The sequence below is a fragment of the Amblyomma maculatum genome, chromosome 2, assembly GCF_055883805.1.
Source record: "Amblyomma maculatum isolate TAMU_Amacu chromosome 2, ASM5588380v1, whole genome shotgun sequence".
Lineage (NCBI taxonomy): Eukaryota > Metazoa > Arthropoda > Arachnida > Ixodida > Ixodidae > Amblyomma > Amblyomma maculatum.
The window spans coordinates 178,037,517-178,054,252 of record NC_139345.1 but is presented as its reverse complement, the minus strand read 5'-3'; the positions used below and the strand labels follow the sequence as shown (position 1 = coordinate 178,054,252).

Genomic DNA, 16,736 nt, shown 5'->3' with positions numbered 1-16,736 from the left:
GCGACGGCCGGTCGGCGGCAGAACACGCTCAACGGACGCGACGTCGGAATGCTATCGTGCTCTGGTCTGTTTCTTCTGCGGCCACGCATTTCATGCACGCTTAGGGTGCCCGGAAAAGAGGATCATCTGCTACTGCTGCGGGAAGAAAGGTAATTTTGGTGAAGTTTGGTGAAGTTTGCCTTTCCAGGAACTCGAGGCAGACCAAACTCAATGCTATCTAATTGCACATTCTCGAGTCGTCCGCGAACGCAAAGTTCGTAGATGTCACAGGCGACAACTACACAGCTCAGTTCAAAGTATACTCAGGAGCTGAGGTTTCTGGAGTCCCAATTGACTTCCCCGGAGTACCGGCCGAGCTCGCCAAAGTTGACGCTATTTTGAAGGAACCCGTGGCCAACCTCTCTGTTAACGGAGTTTGGCACATCTATTTCGGCAACGGAAAACCAGCCCTCACCTTCTTTGCGTCATTGAGCCACTTAATAAGGGGTGCTTCAGAAGGCTTGATAATAAAAGACATTAGTCGTCCGATTTTCCAGCCGTTGTGTGCAACGACTGCTGAAAATTCATAAGCCTTGTTTCTGAATGGCTGCTAGTTGAAAAACGGTATAAATAAGGGCGTTAAGTGAAGTATAGGCATGCGATTCAAAAGGTACCCCACATAAATATATAACTCCACGCCCTGTTTCACTTGCTTGCTTTGCATATTTGTGAGCAAATTACAGGCAAGCAGAAGCACGGGAATGCCATGAGTGCTTTTAGGTGCAAAAGAAACACCGACAGCAAGCATTTCGAGTAATATAAATACTGGTGCATAGAACTAGACTTTATTAAAAACATCTGTGCCAAAAACAGCTAGGTAAAAAAAATGGAAGTGTCGCGATACATCACTGACTGCACAACACCAAATGCGTGGCACAGAAAAAGTGTTATCCGAAATACTCCATCTCTGTTTGTCATTGACAAAAAGAAATAACTCGGGGAAGGTCTGGTTGCATCACGCCACAGGAAGGTTCACGAAGAGCGACCAGGCCCTTGCTCGCAACCGGTGAGTAAAATCACGAAGCACGGCAGAGCGAAACCCCATGTAGCAATCACAGCGCCACACCAAAATCGCCGAGGTCTGCGCCATGCACCACTCTTCCCTTCAGATGATGTTGGGGAAGCTCAAAGCCCTCTCGCTTCGCTCAGTGCCCTTGCGGTCGCACTAACTGTCTTGCTAATCAGTCGTATATAAAGTTATGCGCTAACACACTAACAGGTATGTAAACATCTGTTGCCTGAACGTGCGCACGTGGTTCAGAGCAACACAGGAGAGTTCAACAGCTTGAGGGCCGCCGTGTCAAGGAAAGGGTAGCACATAACGAGGAGATGATAGCAAGTGTTAAAATTTGGGGAAAAATATTTCTAGCCTATCACGAAATTGGGGACAAAAATGCAGGTGATCCGGCGTCATCGAACGAAAATCGCACTTTGTGCAACAAGTTTTTCAAACGCGGCCCCTCTGAATTTTTTGCAATGCCCTCCAAAGTTGTATCCTGTAGTATCATTACGCATCTATTCTAAGGCATGACTAAGTAAGTACGATGAAGTCTCTAGAACTGTCAGCCGCCTGACATCTCGTCGCTGATATAACGTGTCAGTAATAATATGTCAACGCGTCACTCTGCGCAGCAGAGCGCGCACTTAAGTTTTCACAGAAAGCAAATCTTGGCATCCTTGAATATTCTGACGGCCGAAATCACGCACGCAAGACAACTAGCGCGACGAACAGGGCAGTGAGCGGAGCACGGTGGCGCCAAACGAAAAACTTCCTTCGCACATGAGTTCCGTGCCACCTGGAGAAGATCGGTGAAGAAGCACTTTCGGGCAGCACGGTCCACGAAACTCGCCGCCACGTGGAACTCTTCATCGCTCGGCGTGAGGCCAGGACGTGGAGACGAACAGCACAGGCAGAGGCGGCGCCTCAGAGCATGTGTCCCAAACAGCACGCACTGTCGTCATCATCACAGTTGGTTTCTTTTCTTTTTTGGCAGTCTGGCGCCACAGGCCGGCGCACACTGGTCAAAAGTTCTCGTAGTGGTGTATGAAGTACGGCAGCTTGCGGCTGTTATTCACAGTCTCGCAAGCTGAACTCACACTCTTCGTGAGTGCCGAAGGCCCACAGCTGAAGACCCCCACTTTGCTCACCTGCATGCATCAGAAAGGTATTTTAGCGCATGCAATGCAACATTGTTGAACACGAGAGATTATTTCAGATTCTGCCACACCTTCCACTTTGTTCTGGTGTTAAGATGGATGAAGTCTTGGTTTGCTAGACTCTCTTTGCCACCCTTCCTTCCTCTCTTGGTAATATTTACGGAACCATGCCTCTGCTCGGTTAAAGAATGCACTAGTCGCGTTGCAAAATCTAGCATTGGCTTGTACACCCAACGGACAGTCGAAATGCGCCGCTGCATTAAAATAGGGCATTGGGCCACAGTACCTGACCAGAGAGCATGACTGAAAGAACTTATACTTAGGCTGCGAACACATCGACAAACTACTTGTACCATAACGCAGGTCAATAATACAGGCAGAGTTTACAGAACCTTTAGATGGCACTTCTACTGAACAGCGCAGAGGCGTCTGGTACGCCAATTGCACTTTGCAGTGCACTCTAAGGAATCTCGACAGTCTATGTGGATCTTTTAAGCACGACAGCATTAGTTTTTTCGTGTCATAGAAACCTGTGCGCAATCGTAGTTAGCTGTAAGCAAAAAAAAAAAACCCTGATCAATAGACAGGGTGATGACATCGCAGCAACGTGGCCTCTCGTGAGACCCACAAGCACACCGACGGTCTTGTTAAACATGGCGCCACAAATAAAACAAAATTGATCATAGCATGGCATGTAACCTGGCCACTGCGTAACTCAAATTATTTAACTTCACAAAATATCTGATGATGCTTAGAGACAAATGTTAACACTTTAGGCGGGATCCTTATCCACGATCTATCCACCTCAAGTCAGACACGCTACTGCGAGGCCGCGCAAGGTACGCTTGCGTGACTTGAAAACAAGTGGGATTTATATGTGCACCGCGTGGTATTTCTCGTTAAGTAGCATTATACAGCTGCATGCCAATGAGCTAGCACACCGTTGTAGAACTGAAATTACAGAAGTAGGAATTATGGGAAGAGCGAACTTCCTATAGACACTCAATATCCTTTTGCTTGGTTTACTTCGCATGGCATAGTGGCACCGACATGCGGCAGTTACTGGAATTGGCACAATCTTATGTACTACACTGCCTCAACAGATAGCGCGAGTAGCTCAGATTGCATTTGGTTTATTTCTCAGTTGTGGCACTACGTCCGGCTGCAAAGACACTTAGTATCTTCAGCAATCTCCGTTCCGAGGCCGGCTCCGCTGCATTAACTGTGTCCTCATTTGATCCCTCAAAACTTAGCATCCAAACGACAACAAGATGCTATCGTACCAAACAGTTAATGCAGAGCTGAAGTGTCTCTGTATTTTGTATGATCGAAAGTACCAAGTCACCACTATGGTTACCGTGCCACTTCAACTTTAAGAGAAAAGTTTCCAAGTATGTTTTCTGGAGGGTTCGAGGCATGTATCATGTAACAAGATGCTTAGCACTTTACTACTAAAAATGAAAATAAATTTTCTAAGTGATCCTATTCGGTAGCTCAAAATTAAAATAAAGCCCAACATTTGATCTGCACACCTACCCACATAAGCATACAAAGCTGCTGCTGAGAATCACAGAGTGCAAGCATTATACAGTGGCGCACCACTGGACTGCATGCTCACACCTGCTAAAAGTGTCAACTGATAGTAATTCAAACATCTTTTGAAACACATACATTGCCATGTTGCTAGCCTAGTCGCAATAAATTCTTATTAAATAATAAGAGTGGGCCCGGAAGCGGCGTTCGCGCTGACAAGGCTGGCGTTTCAGGCTTCTGCTTTGTTCAGGTGATGACCTGCCTGCTTGGTCCCTATCTGTGCCAAGGCATGGAAAGTAACTCCCCGTTTGTTCTTCCTGGATCGGGTGATGGTTCCTGGCCTTATCACCCGAGCGTCACTGGCTTTCCTTGGGGCGTTTCCGTCAGCACTACCACATTAGCCACATCTACTAATGCATCACCAGCGCGGAATATAAGAAGCCAACGCATCTGGCCAAGCTGCAGCGGGCCCGGGAGCGGCATTCGCGCTGACATGGCTGATGTTTCATGCTTCTGCTTTGTTCAGGTGACTTGCCTGCTTGGCCCTATCTGTGTCATGGTATGGAAAGTAACTCCCCGTCTGTTCTTCCTGGATCGGATAATGCTTCCTGGCCTTATCACCCGAGCGTCACTGGTTTCCCTTAGAGCGTTGTTGTCAGCACTGCCACATTAGCCACATCGATGAGTGCATCACCAGCGCGGGATATAAGAAGCCACGGCATCTGGCCAAGCTTGAGTGGGCTTAGGAGCGGCGTTCGCGCTGACATGGCTGACGTTTCATGCTTCGGCTTTGTTCAGGTCTGTAACTCCGTCTCGCCGTTTGCAAAATGCACTAGTAACTGGTGCTTACTGCTGCTCCTTAGCCCATGCACTTTGTGGGATATTTATGAAGACTGCATTGACGTGATTAGCGAATTACTGTAATGTCCTGGTGACATTGAAAGCAATCCTGGCCCGAACAAAGACAACACTGCTGAAGCAGACTCTGCTCGGCTTGATGAAATATTGGAGCGCCTAAAAATCCGAACAGATGGTCAAGCTAATTTGTTGGGCATTGTTAATGACATTAAGGGCTCTCAGCAATTCCTTGAATCGAAAATTGATCCCTTAAATGGTCGGCTGTCAAATGTGAAGGCTAGGACAGGTGATCTTGATGAATTTGGACACCATTTACAAACTGCTCAAGAAACAATTAGCGTCGTTGTTCAGCAAAGCGACAGCCTGCGCTCCCGTCTCGATGAACTGGAAGACCGGGCTCGTCGCAATGATCTTGTGTTCCATGGCGTTGAAGACAGCTATGAACCAGGGGAACAAACTGAGGAAAAGCTTGTTGGCTTACTTACTCAGTACACAGACTTAGAAATACCCCTAATGCAATAGAGCACGCTCATCGTCCCAGTGGACGCTACCAAGAGAACAAATGCACACCTTTAATAGACAGGTTTTCTCAATTTATGGTGAAAGAGAGTGTGCTTCTGCAAAAGATCAAAGCTAAAGGAACAGGATACATCGGTCGTTGAATACCTCTCGCCGGCAACAAGGCATACGCAGAAGAAGTTGATAGAATTTGCGAAATCGTTACCAGAATCGCCTATTTTTCACATCCGCTGTGATAAACTGCACGTGAATAATAAATAAATTTACGTCTATGACAGCTGAAGTGACGGTGTGCAGGAATCGAAACAAAGAATGTCGCTCCACCCAGACACAACATATGCTAACAAAAACAGTGGACCAGCTTCGAATACCCGATCGCATGCAAACCAGGCGACGACGTCTGGTGCGAGCTGTCAGCATTCTTCGTCCTAACAATTAAAGTTAACTGTTAGGGAAAACCACGTTCTGGTGCTGTTTACTAACATGAGAACTGTACTGAACAATCGCGGCTGACTTAATGCTCCGCTGACGCAGACCTTATCGTTCTAACAGAGACCTGGTTGAAAGCAAGAATTTAAAGCAGCGAAAATTGTTATGGTCCCAAAACATACGATATCTACCGTTCCGATAGAGAAGGCAGATACGGTGGTAGAACGCTGATTGCGATGTCACAAAGCATCCGCTCTTTCCTGATATCGCATGTTTCCGAACTGGAAATGGTATGAGCTACCACCCTCCAAATTATACAGCTGCTTTTTTGACAGTTTGCTTGACGCCCTGAATAACATTGTTTGTCGTTTCCATCGCATCAGGTTGTCCTAGTAAGTGACTTCAATCTCCCTAATATTACATGGTCTGGCCCTACTCCTCTTGTAAAACCAGCTTCATAACGTTGTCAACAATTTTTAGATCTGTGCGCGTGCTTTCATTTATCTCAACTTGTCACTAAACCGACCAGACAAACAGCAAATTCGGCTAACACGCTAGATTTAATCCTAACGACCCATCCGGAACTTTTATCACCCATTATATGTCTTCCAGGTATAGATCGCTCCATGCTGCACTTCGAGCTAACAGTTTCATCCCCGCAAGCCGTTTCGCGCCAGAAAGGCAACCGTGACTACAGTAAAGCCGACTTCAAAGTCATCAACAAAAATCTAGGCAGGTATTTAGACACATATCTGGAAGGCTTCGAACTACGTGGCGTACAGGATAACTGGGAATTATTCAACAGGAACTCACCAAGGCACACTGCCTGTTCGACGCATCTCATCTAATACTAAAACTCCATGGTTTAACCAAACACTCAAACGTCTCTCGAATAAAAAGAAATGCACGTTCCGAAAAGGCAAGCAACCGAAGTGACCGCTGGGAAGCCTATTTTGCAGCTGAAGCCGATTACACGAAAGCTGTACAAGACACAAAAAAAAATTGTTTTTTTAATACGAGCTTGCCAAATATGCTATCAAGTAACCCAAAGAAGTTCTGGAGTGTTGTCAACGCTAATAAAAATAATGCGATTTCACTTCAGGACGACTCTGGTGAGCCTCTCCACCCAGCAAAATGCCCCGTTGTGCTTAACAAAGTATTTTCACTCAGCTTTACCTTGTCTAATATGAACACGACATGCACTGTGCCACGCAATAACTTTTGATGCATGTTTCCTGTTATAATTGATCCTGGTGGCATTGGGAAAATATTAGATTCATTAACAATTTCTTCATCGTATGCCGTCGACGGTATTAATTCATAGTTCTTGAAACAAACTAAGGTATACTCATCCCTTTACTTAGCATAACTTTTTCAGCAGTCATTGTAGAATAAAACGCTGCCCTCAGACTGGAAAATAGGGAAGGTGGTTCCCTTACACAAATCAGGTAACAGATATTCACCTTTGAACTACAGACCCATTTCAATAACAAGCATTCCCTGCAAACTAATGGAACATGTTTCGTATTGTAACATATTCAACTTCCTGGAATCAAACTCATTTTTTGCTTCTGCCCAGCATGGTTTCCGGCGAACTTATTCTTGCGAAACGCAACTCCTTTTCCCATATTCCCTGCATATTTTTCTCAATAAAATTTCACAGGCTGACTGCATATTTCTAGATTTTGCAAATGCACTTGATAAGGTGTACCACAAACTACTCGTGCTTCAGCTTTCTGCTCCAAACATAGATCATAATGTTTTAGCCTGGCTTGAATGTTTTCTTGCTAATCGTTCACAATATGCAACGCTTAATGGCTACGATTCCCCTTTACTGAAGTAACATCAGTTGTTCCCCAAGGTTCTGTACTAGGCCCACTTCTTTTTTTGATATACAACAATGACTTGCCTAATTGCGTTTCTTCTAACATACTTATACGCGGATGACTGTGATATCACGAAATTCGCACTGAAGACTACAAACACTACCTTCAGACTGATTTTCATAACATTTTTTTTTTGGTGTAAAAAATGGCAAATGCAACCAAACCCTCGCAAGTGCGCTTTAATTAGAGTTTACAGACAAAATACTACTACCTCCGCTTACGCTTTGGATAATATACCGATTGCATCTTTAACATCATATCAGTACCTGGGTGTACTCATATGTTCGTCACTTAGAAAGAAACCGCATATCGAACTAATTATTAGCAGCGCTAACCGCCTGCTATGGTATCTACGTCGTAACTTCATTAAAACCTCTGTCTCTCTAAAATTACTCCTTTATAAACAACTTGTTCTTCCTAAATTAGAATATGCCACCCCACTTTGGGGCCCTCATCACGTCTCGCTTTGCGCTTCACTAGAACTTGTTCAAAATAATGCAGTTCGTTTTATACTTTCCAATTTTAATCGGACCGCGAGTGTCACAGCTATGAAATCTAATCTTTTCTTACCATCTCTCGTACAGCGCAGAAAAGTTTTACGCCTGCTTTTTTTTATAAAATTTATCACCAGTTGCTGCAAACTCGTTTTATCACTAAGACTAAGACTGCTGCAAACTATCATAAGACTGGATCTATGTTTTGCCGTACTGACACTTTTATGCATTTTTTCATTCCTTGCTCATCGAAGGAGTGGAACCACCTTCCCGCTGCCATGGCTTGTATACGGGATTATGCTGCCTATCGTCAGTCTCTGATGAGGACGCTTTTATTTAATGCAAACAGTTAGTTCTTCGTGCTTTGCTATTTTCTTTTTTTTTTTAATATTTTAAAGTTAAGTGGAGAAATATGGGAGAGGCCTTCGCCCTGCAGTGGGTATAATCAGGCTGATGATGATGATGATTTTTCTGCTATGTTTGTTTAGTTTCTTGCGTTGCATTTGTTAGAGTTGTTGTTTCTGTACTTTTTTTCGGTATTTCTTTGACTGCTTGGAATACTGTATGTTGCTACATTTTAACTACGTTGTTGGGCCGCCTTAAAAAAAAACATTTTCTTGCATTGTTTGCTTGCCCACTCCCCTCTGTAATGCCTTGGCGCTTGAGGGTATTAAAAATAAATAAATAGATAAATCTTACGAAAGCATCTAAAAAAAGCTTTGAACTGTTGTTGAAGCATTGAAGCATTGTTGTATATCAAAAAAAGAAGTGGGCCTAGTACAGAACCTTGGGGAACAACTGATGTTACTTCAGTAAAGGGGAATCGTAGCCATTATGAAAATCAGTCTGAAGGTAGTGTTTGTCGTCTTCAGTGCGAATTTCGTGATATCACAGTCATCCGCGTATAAGTATGTTAGAAGAAACGCAATTAGGCAAGTCATTGTTGTATATCAAAAAAAGAAGTGGGCCTAGTACAGAAGAAACAAACACTACCTTCAGACTGATTTTCATAACATTTTTTTTTTGGTGTAAAAAATGGCAAATGCAACCAAACCCTCGCAAGTGCGCTTTAATTAGAGTTTACAGACAAAATACTACTACCTCCACTTACGCTTTGGATAATATACCGATTGCATCTTTAACATCATATCAGTACCTGGGTGTACTCATATGTTCGTCACTTAGAAAGAAACCGCATATCGAACTAATTATTAGCAGCGCTAACCGCCTGCTATGGTATCTACGTCGTAACTTCATTAAAGCCCCTGTCTCTCTAAAATTACTCCTTTATAAACAACTTGTTCTTCCTAAATTAGAATATGCCACCCCCCTTTGGGGCCCTCATCACGTCTCGCTTTGCGCTTCACTAGAACTTGTTCAAAATAATGCAGTTCGTTTTATACTTTCCAATTTTAATCGGACCGCGAGTGTCACAGCTATGAAATCTAATCTTTTCTTACCATCTCTCGTACAGCGCAGAAAAGTTTTACGCCTGCTTTTTTTTATAAAATTTATCACCAGTTGCTGCAAACTCGTTTTATCACTACACCCCCCTATCGCTCTTCTCGTGTCCGCCGTCAAATAAGACTGGATCTATGTTTTGCCGTACTGACACTTTTATGCATTTTTTCATTCCTTGCTCATCGAAGGAGTGGAACCACCTTCCCGCTGCCATGGCTTGTATACGGGATTATGCTGCCTATCGTCAGTCTCTGATGAGGACGCTTTTATTTAATGCAAACAGTTAGTTCTTCGTGCTTTGCTATTTTCTTTTTTTTTAATATTTTAAAGTTAAGTGGAGAAATATGGGAGAGGCCTTCGCCCTGCAGTGGGTATAATCAGGCTGATGATGATGATGATTTTTCTGCTATGTTTGTTTAGTTTCTTGCGTTGCATTTGTTAGAGTTGTTGTTTCTGTACTTTTTTTCGGTATTTCTTTGACTGCTTGGAATACTGTATGTTGCTACATTTTAACTACGTTGTTGGGCCGCCTTAAAAAAAATCATTTTCTTGCATTGTTTGCTTGCCCACTCCCCTCTGTAATGCCTCGGCGCTTGAGGGTATTAAAAATAAATAAATAGATAAATCTTACGAAAGCATCTAAAAAAAGCTAGAAGAAAGAAATACATACTTCATACAAGTACAGTGATGGACAAGGAAAGCTGAAATGGAGCGACGAAAATAAGCTACCAGATTCATGTGCAGCTAAGAGAGCATGAACTGCCAATGAGTTAAGAATATGAAGGCAGTGCATATAACTGCAACTCAATCTGCATGACGATAGATAGCCAAGGAACATCATTTATTACCTATCATTCATACTCTCTTTTCATGGGGGTGTCCTGCTGAGGAATAATATTTATTCTGCGTTGCTTCTGTGGCACACAATCTAAAATACGCATTCAGAAGCATTATCAAGGGAGAGCCATTAGTCTCGAAACGAAATGGAAGTTGAGCTCTTGTAATGCCCTACTAGGGCTGCTCACAGCTAGCACATGTTCTCCTGGCGTTTTCCTTACAATTGTTGCTTATTAGCCTAACAGAGGCCTCAGAACTGGTGGCCATGATGTCATAGACAGTGTAAGAGCATTATCGCACAGTTCTCATCCTCCCCCAGCCCCCCTTGATAGATCATGTTCTGCACGACAAATGCGGTAACGTAGGACGTTTCTCGTCATAAGCTGAAAATGTGCCACTCTCAAGCATAAGTTACACACAACATAAACCACAACGAAAATGGTCGATTACATAGAGATCACAATATTGAAGTTGATAAAAGCACTGGATGGGAAATGCAGATGTCGTGGGTTAGAACCTCACGGTTGGCGCGAGTTTTTTTTTTACTTTCTAACCACCTTCATGATTGCATATTTATTTCACATATATCAACAGCCAGAATTACCCTATTATTTCATTGTGTCACTGGCTGTTAGCTTCCTTGGCATGTATTATGCATCACAGTGACAACAAAAAGATCTATCACTCAGAGTTTTTTATGAGGACAACTAACTAGATGTCTAAAACAACTTACGTAAGAGTGCTGCTGTTGTACGAACTTCAGGAAGGCAGACATGTCAGGTCTGCCAAAGTGATTTATTGCCTTAAGGCCTGTGAACATACTTCTGTTGGAAACCCTTTGGAAGTGGTTTTCACAGATATACTGTAAAATAAAAAAGGATGGGTATTACATCAAAATTTTTGTGCATCAATGGTCTGTCCATATACACGAGAATCAATATTCTCAGATAAGTAGAGAACAAGAGAAAGTATAAGCAGCTTGCTCCACTTTGTTGACATTAAGTCCTACACAACTAGAGGCTTAGGTATTTCGCATGCTGAGCATTGTCTTTTAAAACAGCTCCGCCAGTAGATGGCCGCAGGTCACAGCTCTTCAAGATAGCCATGTTCAAAAATGTTTGCCAGAATCAAGAATAGAGGACAAGTAACAATGAATAGTGCAAGACTAGAATGAATGAGTGCTTAAACCAATTTTGTAAACACTTTGCTGCTGCCCTGAAATCTATCAAATCAAGGAATGTTCTGGGACGAAGAATTCTTGGGGATAGCTCTAGCCTTATATTTATCCAAATAGTGCCATGCTGTGGTGCCCCTGTGTAAGGCAGCAACTTCGAAAAGTGCTGCCACAGACATCTAACAAATGCACACTAAACTGCTAGCATTACAAAAAGCATACTTTCAAACATATTTCCCATAGGAGACACCAAGTATACGCCCCCAAAGACAATAAGAACATAATGCCCAGCCACAAATTGAAAATATTAAGCTTATAGCAATAATAACAAACAGCTTAAATGACTATATGCAACATCCTGACATGAAATTGCTATAAATTTTGCCATCAATTTACTGCACATCAGTAAGAATATGTGATCATCTAATTACATTGAAATGCACACAATTTCAATTTCATTACATTGATTATTGGCATACAACTACACTTCAACCCCTTAAAGGTTGCAGATTCCTTGCTGGAGGGTGCATAGAGGTGCTGAGTCATTGACATATAGTGCCAGAAAAATGAATAACCTTCTTTCAATGATGACATTGTGATGTTAATGCAGGGAATCAGTGACACAGCCACAGACATTCTGCAAATTTACAAATGGCTGCCGACCTGTCTGGAAGTGCTTGCTCAGAAGGTGACTGACTGCTCTCTATTGTACTGTTTAAGTGCCCAAACATTCTGCATTCTTTAGTGGTTCGTGATAAACTAATTACATCTGTACATGCACAAATTTAGACCGCACAGTCAATATTCTAGTTCAGTGTGATTCAGAGTACGATATTCTTACATTCATACTAGGTCAAACTTACCAGCATTGTAGTCCTAAGATCGAACTTGTGGAAAAACTGTGTTATAAAGATGTGTATCTCCAAGACATTTGTCACGTCCTTTCTTTCCACGTCTCTAAGAACATCGATGAACCATTCGAAATGTCGGTGCGAGGGGCATATCCACATAAAGTATACCTGCAAATGGACAGGAAAGAACTTGTAAATTGTTTAAAAAGTGCATGTTTTTTTCTTATAAAATTGGTATTCGTGTAATCAGTGACTCTGTATGTAACCATGCATATTAGACAAAACACTAAGAAATGGGTACATCGATACGTCTGTGACTGCAAAACACTGAACATGAAATCTTCTCACTTAGCACTCCTTTAACACTCGAACTAAGCCTGAGATTTCCAGCAGCTTTTGCATTCCACATCAGTTACTGGGCTTATAATTAGTGGCTAACAAGTCTCCCTAAGTGTGTTATACTTGCGGTTAAGTAAGTGGCACTTGAGACACCAATATTTTCTGTCTGCGGCAGCGTAGGATGCAAGTTCCCTGAAAAACAAAAGGCTATCATATACTTTGTTTAGAGGTGGTAGCAACTTGTGCAAAAACTGCCACAACAGTCGTATTAAAAATAAATGATGGAATGCCACCCTTTAATGCTACCATAAACTTCTATATATCTGTGCATGGCAGGCGGCCAGTCATATCTAAACATTTTATTGGTGCGAGCAAGTTGCGCATAAGGTAAATGACTTGGTTTCTTTGCATCCATTTGCTTAATCATTGGAATAGCATTTGATGTTCCCTTATATGCTCTTTAGTGCCATGTTACTGTTGTAAAAACTGTAGCAGACTGCCACCGCGCTAAATCCTGACATATTATTGAAGACCGCACCTATTTTTATCTGCACAACAAATATTGGCCTGCGCCGAAGTTTTATGCACACCCTTTTTTCAAGGACACTAGTGCAATCAGGGTGTCTAGCAAACCATTATTTTCAAAATCCCTGACTTTTCCAGGTTTTCTCTAATTATTTCAGGTCAAATTCCCTGACGAGTGAAGAGGCTCAAAATTGTAGCTGCTGATTATAATGAGCATCGATGAATAATTCCTAACAAAAAGCTATTTATTAATCATATTGCTCAATTTACAATAGTGAAAGGCTGTTATTAGTGTTAATGGCGGGCAAAACATCGCAAGTTTACTGAAAATTAAAAACGCACTTATGCCAGCCTTAGCACGACCTCTTTAATACTACCAGTTGCGAAATTTCCTACAGAACCAATGTATAAAAAGAAAAGCTGGTTTTGATAGGTCAAAATTTGAGTGTATATATACCCTCGAGACCGGTCGTGCCTAGGTGTATATCAGTGGCGACGCCCGCGGCTATTAAAGGAAACTGCATCTAAGTTGCAAACTTTCTGATTTTTGATAAATGCGCAATCAGCTGGAAAATAAAATTAGTTGATTATTTGCAGTAGCGAAAATTCATAAAGATATCAGCCGTAGAGTTAATTAAGTGGAGATGCGAGTCTTAGAACGGTCGAAATGGTCAAAACTTGATCTCAAGAAAAACACATTTTCGGAACGTTTATCCTTTCGAGCACTTGAATTCAAATTATTGACGCTAAATTCGGTCAGGAAATGCGATGAATCGGCTTTCAAAATGTCACGGCAGCCAGAAAATGCCCCGAAAAGAAAAACTTTGTTCAACATTCCCGCATGCGTCGCGGGCGTTGCAGCCGGCCTATCGCCACCATCTTGGGCTTGATTTAAAACTGTTTTCTTTGTGCGGAATTTGCGCTATCTCGAAATGGCTTCACTCAAGCGGACCCACTGCGCGCGCCAGTTTTCCAAATGTCATTTATGGGCTCTAATAAGCTCTCACGAGGCACGCTTTTCAAGAGCGCCAATCCCCGTCTTCCATTGGCTGGCATCATCAGCTCGTCATTTTTTTTCTCTTGCTGTTTTGTGTTCACCGCCGTGGCCGCCGCTTCATGCGCGCCTCCGTTTGTGATCGTGTTTCTCGATGCACAGCTTTGTGCAGAGAAAATTTTCCCCTTACGATCGACATGCCGGAAAACAGTAGATTGTAACCGTGCACGTAATAAGCCTTTGGAAGCCGTAAGAAACTGCCGTGAAACAAAAACCAAAAGACGCCGGCCACGAGCGTGACATCGGAACCTAAGTTACAGCCGGTGCCAGACTTGTTAGATGTGCTTAGATGTGCAAAGAACATCAACCACGCTGCCCGATGACGACACTGTGGGTTCAAATTACAGCGCGGATTGCATCCCGGATCACGGTACATTGAGTTGACGCCGCCGCCGCGTACTACATTATGGTGGAAGTCCGTTCTGTCAGGAAAGTCAGCGATCCAACGTGAGTGTCACGTCGGCGTTAGCGCGGAATGCGATGCCGGTACCGATTTCGTGATTGTGGACATGGAAGTGTTAGGCAATTTTATCGCGCAAACGAACCGCGGAACCTGCGGCGACATAGCGAATACGTGTCACAACGAACCTCAGCTGTAGCTCAGATTTAGCTTGGCTCGCCGATCGCTTTCGCGCTGGCCGCTGCCGGCGGGATTATTCCTGCTTTTTGTCACGTACTACTCTCACGCACCGCTTCCGCATACTTTATTAAGTAGCCAACTCACGTGCGTATTGGTTCTTCTGTTATGGCAGCTCAGCCATGCATGCGTTGGCGTCAAAGTAATATATCGCGCCTCACTTTGCAGCGCGGTGGGGGCCGCGCGCTTAGCACGCACGCACGCACGCACGCACACACACACACACACACACACACACACACACACACACACACACACACACACACACACACACACACACACACACACACACACACACACACACACACACACACACACACACACACACACACACACACACACACACACACACGCACACACACACACACACACACACAAATCTGCCATGAATAACATACTTTCTGTGCGTCAGCTTAAAATGAAAGTGCACTGCAGAAAATATCGTGCCATTTTTCATGACTTGGGGAAATTTTTTAAGGTAATTCCCTGACATTTCCCTGATTTTTCTCTGTGCATGAAATTTCCCTGACAATTCCCGGTTTTCCCGGTTGCTAGATACCGTGTGCAAGTACTCACCTTCTTGCAGGCGACGCCGGAGTAGCGATTCGTAGAGGTTCCAAAGACCAGGTCATTTAGGATGGACGCGTAGGGAGTAACGCCAATGCCGCCGCCCACCATGACGGCGATCTCGAACTTGTACCAGTCTTGGTTGCCGCCGCCGAACGGTCCCTCAAGCCTCACCTGCGGTGCACGCAAATACTGCTGCACAGTCAAAGTTATCAAGCTTTTCTTTTTATTCATTGTTCAATTCACGCCAAATCTCTGTTCAAACTATGCCAGCTCATCGGCGTTAGTGCCGCGATGTCAGCGCATGCACACATGACCGCATACACAAATGGACATGAGCAGCGTCAAAGAGGCCATCATTTCGAATATTATAATTGGCACTGGCATCGCAATGTGTTCGTTATTGAGCGAAGGGCACAAGAACAATATTTTGAAACATTTCATTACTGACATATTCCATGCTTGACTCTGCTTTTTTTTGTAATCGTTATTTGTATGGTGTGGTTCAGACATCGCTCTGTTCAGGCGCTGCTCCTTGGCCTGTTTTCAAACTTCTTATGTATCGATATGGCTATTTTTCAGCACGACCTGGCTGAAAATTACAGTCAGAATGCGAACATGACAAGCGGGCAATTACGCGAAGAACAGAAGTTTTTTTACTTCACAACTGGCATGCAGACACGTTTCCCTCTATAAAACTACAGGTTGAAAATAACAGCAGAGCACTATAATAGGTAATAAGTAAGAAGATTTGAAATTAGATCCCCTGCAGTTACACCATTGAAGAGCTGGTGCTAAAAGACGTGTTTATTTGACATATGGAAAAGACACGCCACACGGGAGGTGAGGCTATAAAAGTCTCTGTGGAAAACATTAAACTTATGATCTCTCTGGATGTACGCAGGCGTACTCCACAATCGTATATGATCCTACAATAAAACATACAGCTAAACTACTGAAATTGCATTACTTACAAACTTATAGTTCAGAATTCTGCTGAAAGCCCATAAGATGACTTATTTACACTTTATCTTTATGTGAAGTTGGTAGAAGATAAATCAACTTTGAAATTTGGAACCAATGTCCATGCAAATGCCAGCAAAATGACTTCCTAAATTAATGAATAATGCAATAGCCAAACGCCAGTTTACATAAAGAAGTGGCCGTGTCTACAGATGCCTAGACATGACTATGACTAGCACCTGTTTTTCTAACGTGTTTTCTTTTGTTCCGAGTCAAGTTTATAAGCACAAATTCTAAGCGTTGGCGAAGTTCCTCATTGGATCCCCTTATTGCCACCGCAAGTTACGTGGAAGAAGTACAGAGGGTACTGTTACATAAATAAATGTGCCTGTTCACTTGTCTAGTGTTCCGTA

At 43.2% G+C, this 16,736-nt stretch overlaps 1 protein-coding gene across 3 annotated transcripts in view; it reads right to left on the bottom strand.

Moving 5' to 3' along the window:
* Positions 1-802: 802 nt before the first annotated feature.
* Positions 803-16,736, bottom strand: part of Duox (dual oxidase) — a 256,715-nt gene continuing 240,781 nt past the window's right edge. Inside the window, exons 28-31 of one of the 3 annotated variants that reach the window (XM_084595542.1) lie at positions 15,370-15,552; positions 12,251-12,406; positions 10,947-11,075; positions 803-2,187 (exon numbers count right to left, since the gene is read on the bottom strand). In XM_084595542.1, the coding sequence (XP_084451668.1) occupies positions 2,062-2,187; positions 10,947-11,075; positions 12,251-12,406; positions 15,370-15,552 (594 nt within the window). In that variant the 3' untranslated portion in view covers positions 803-2,061. Of the gene's footprint in view, positions 2,188-10,946; positions 11,076-12,250; positions 12,407-15,369; positions 15,556-16,736 lie in introns of all 3 variants that reach the window. The other 2 variants (XM_084595541.1, XM_084595543.1) reach the window with 2 other exon arrangements.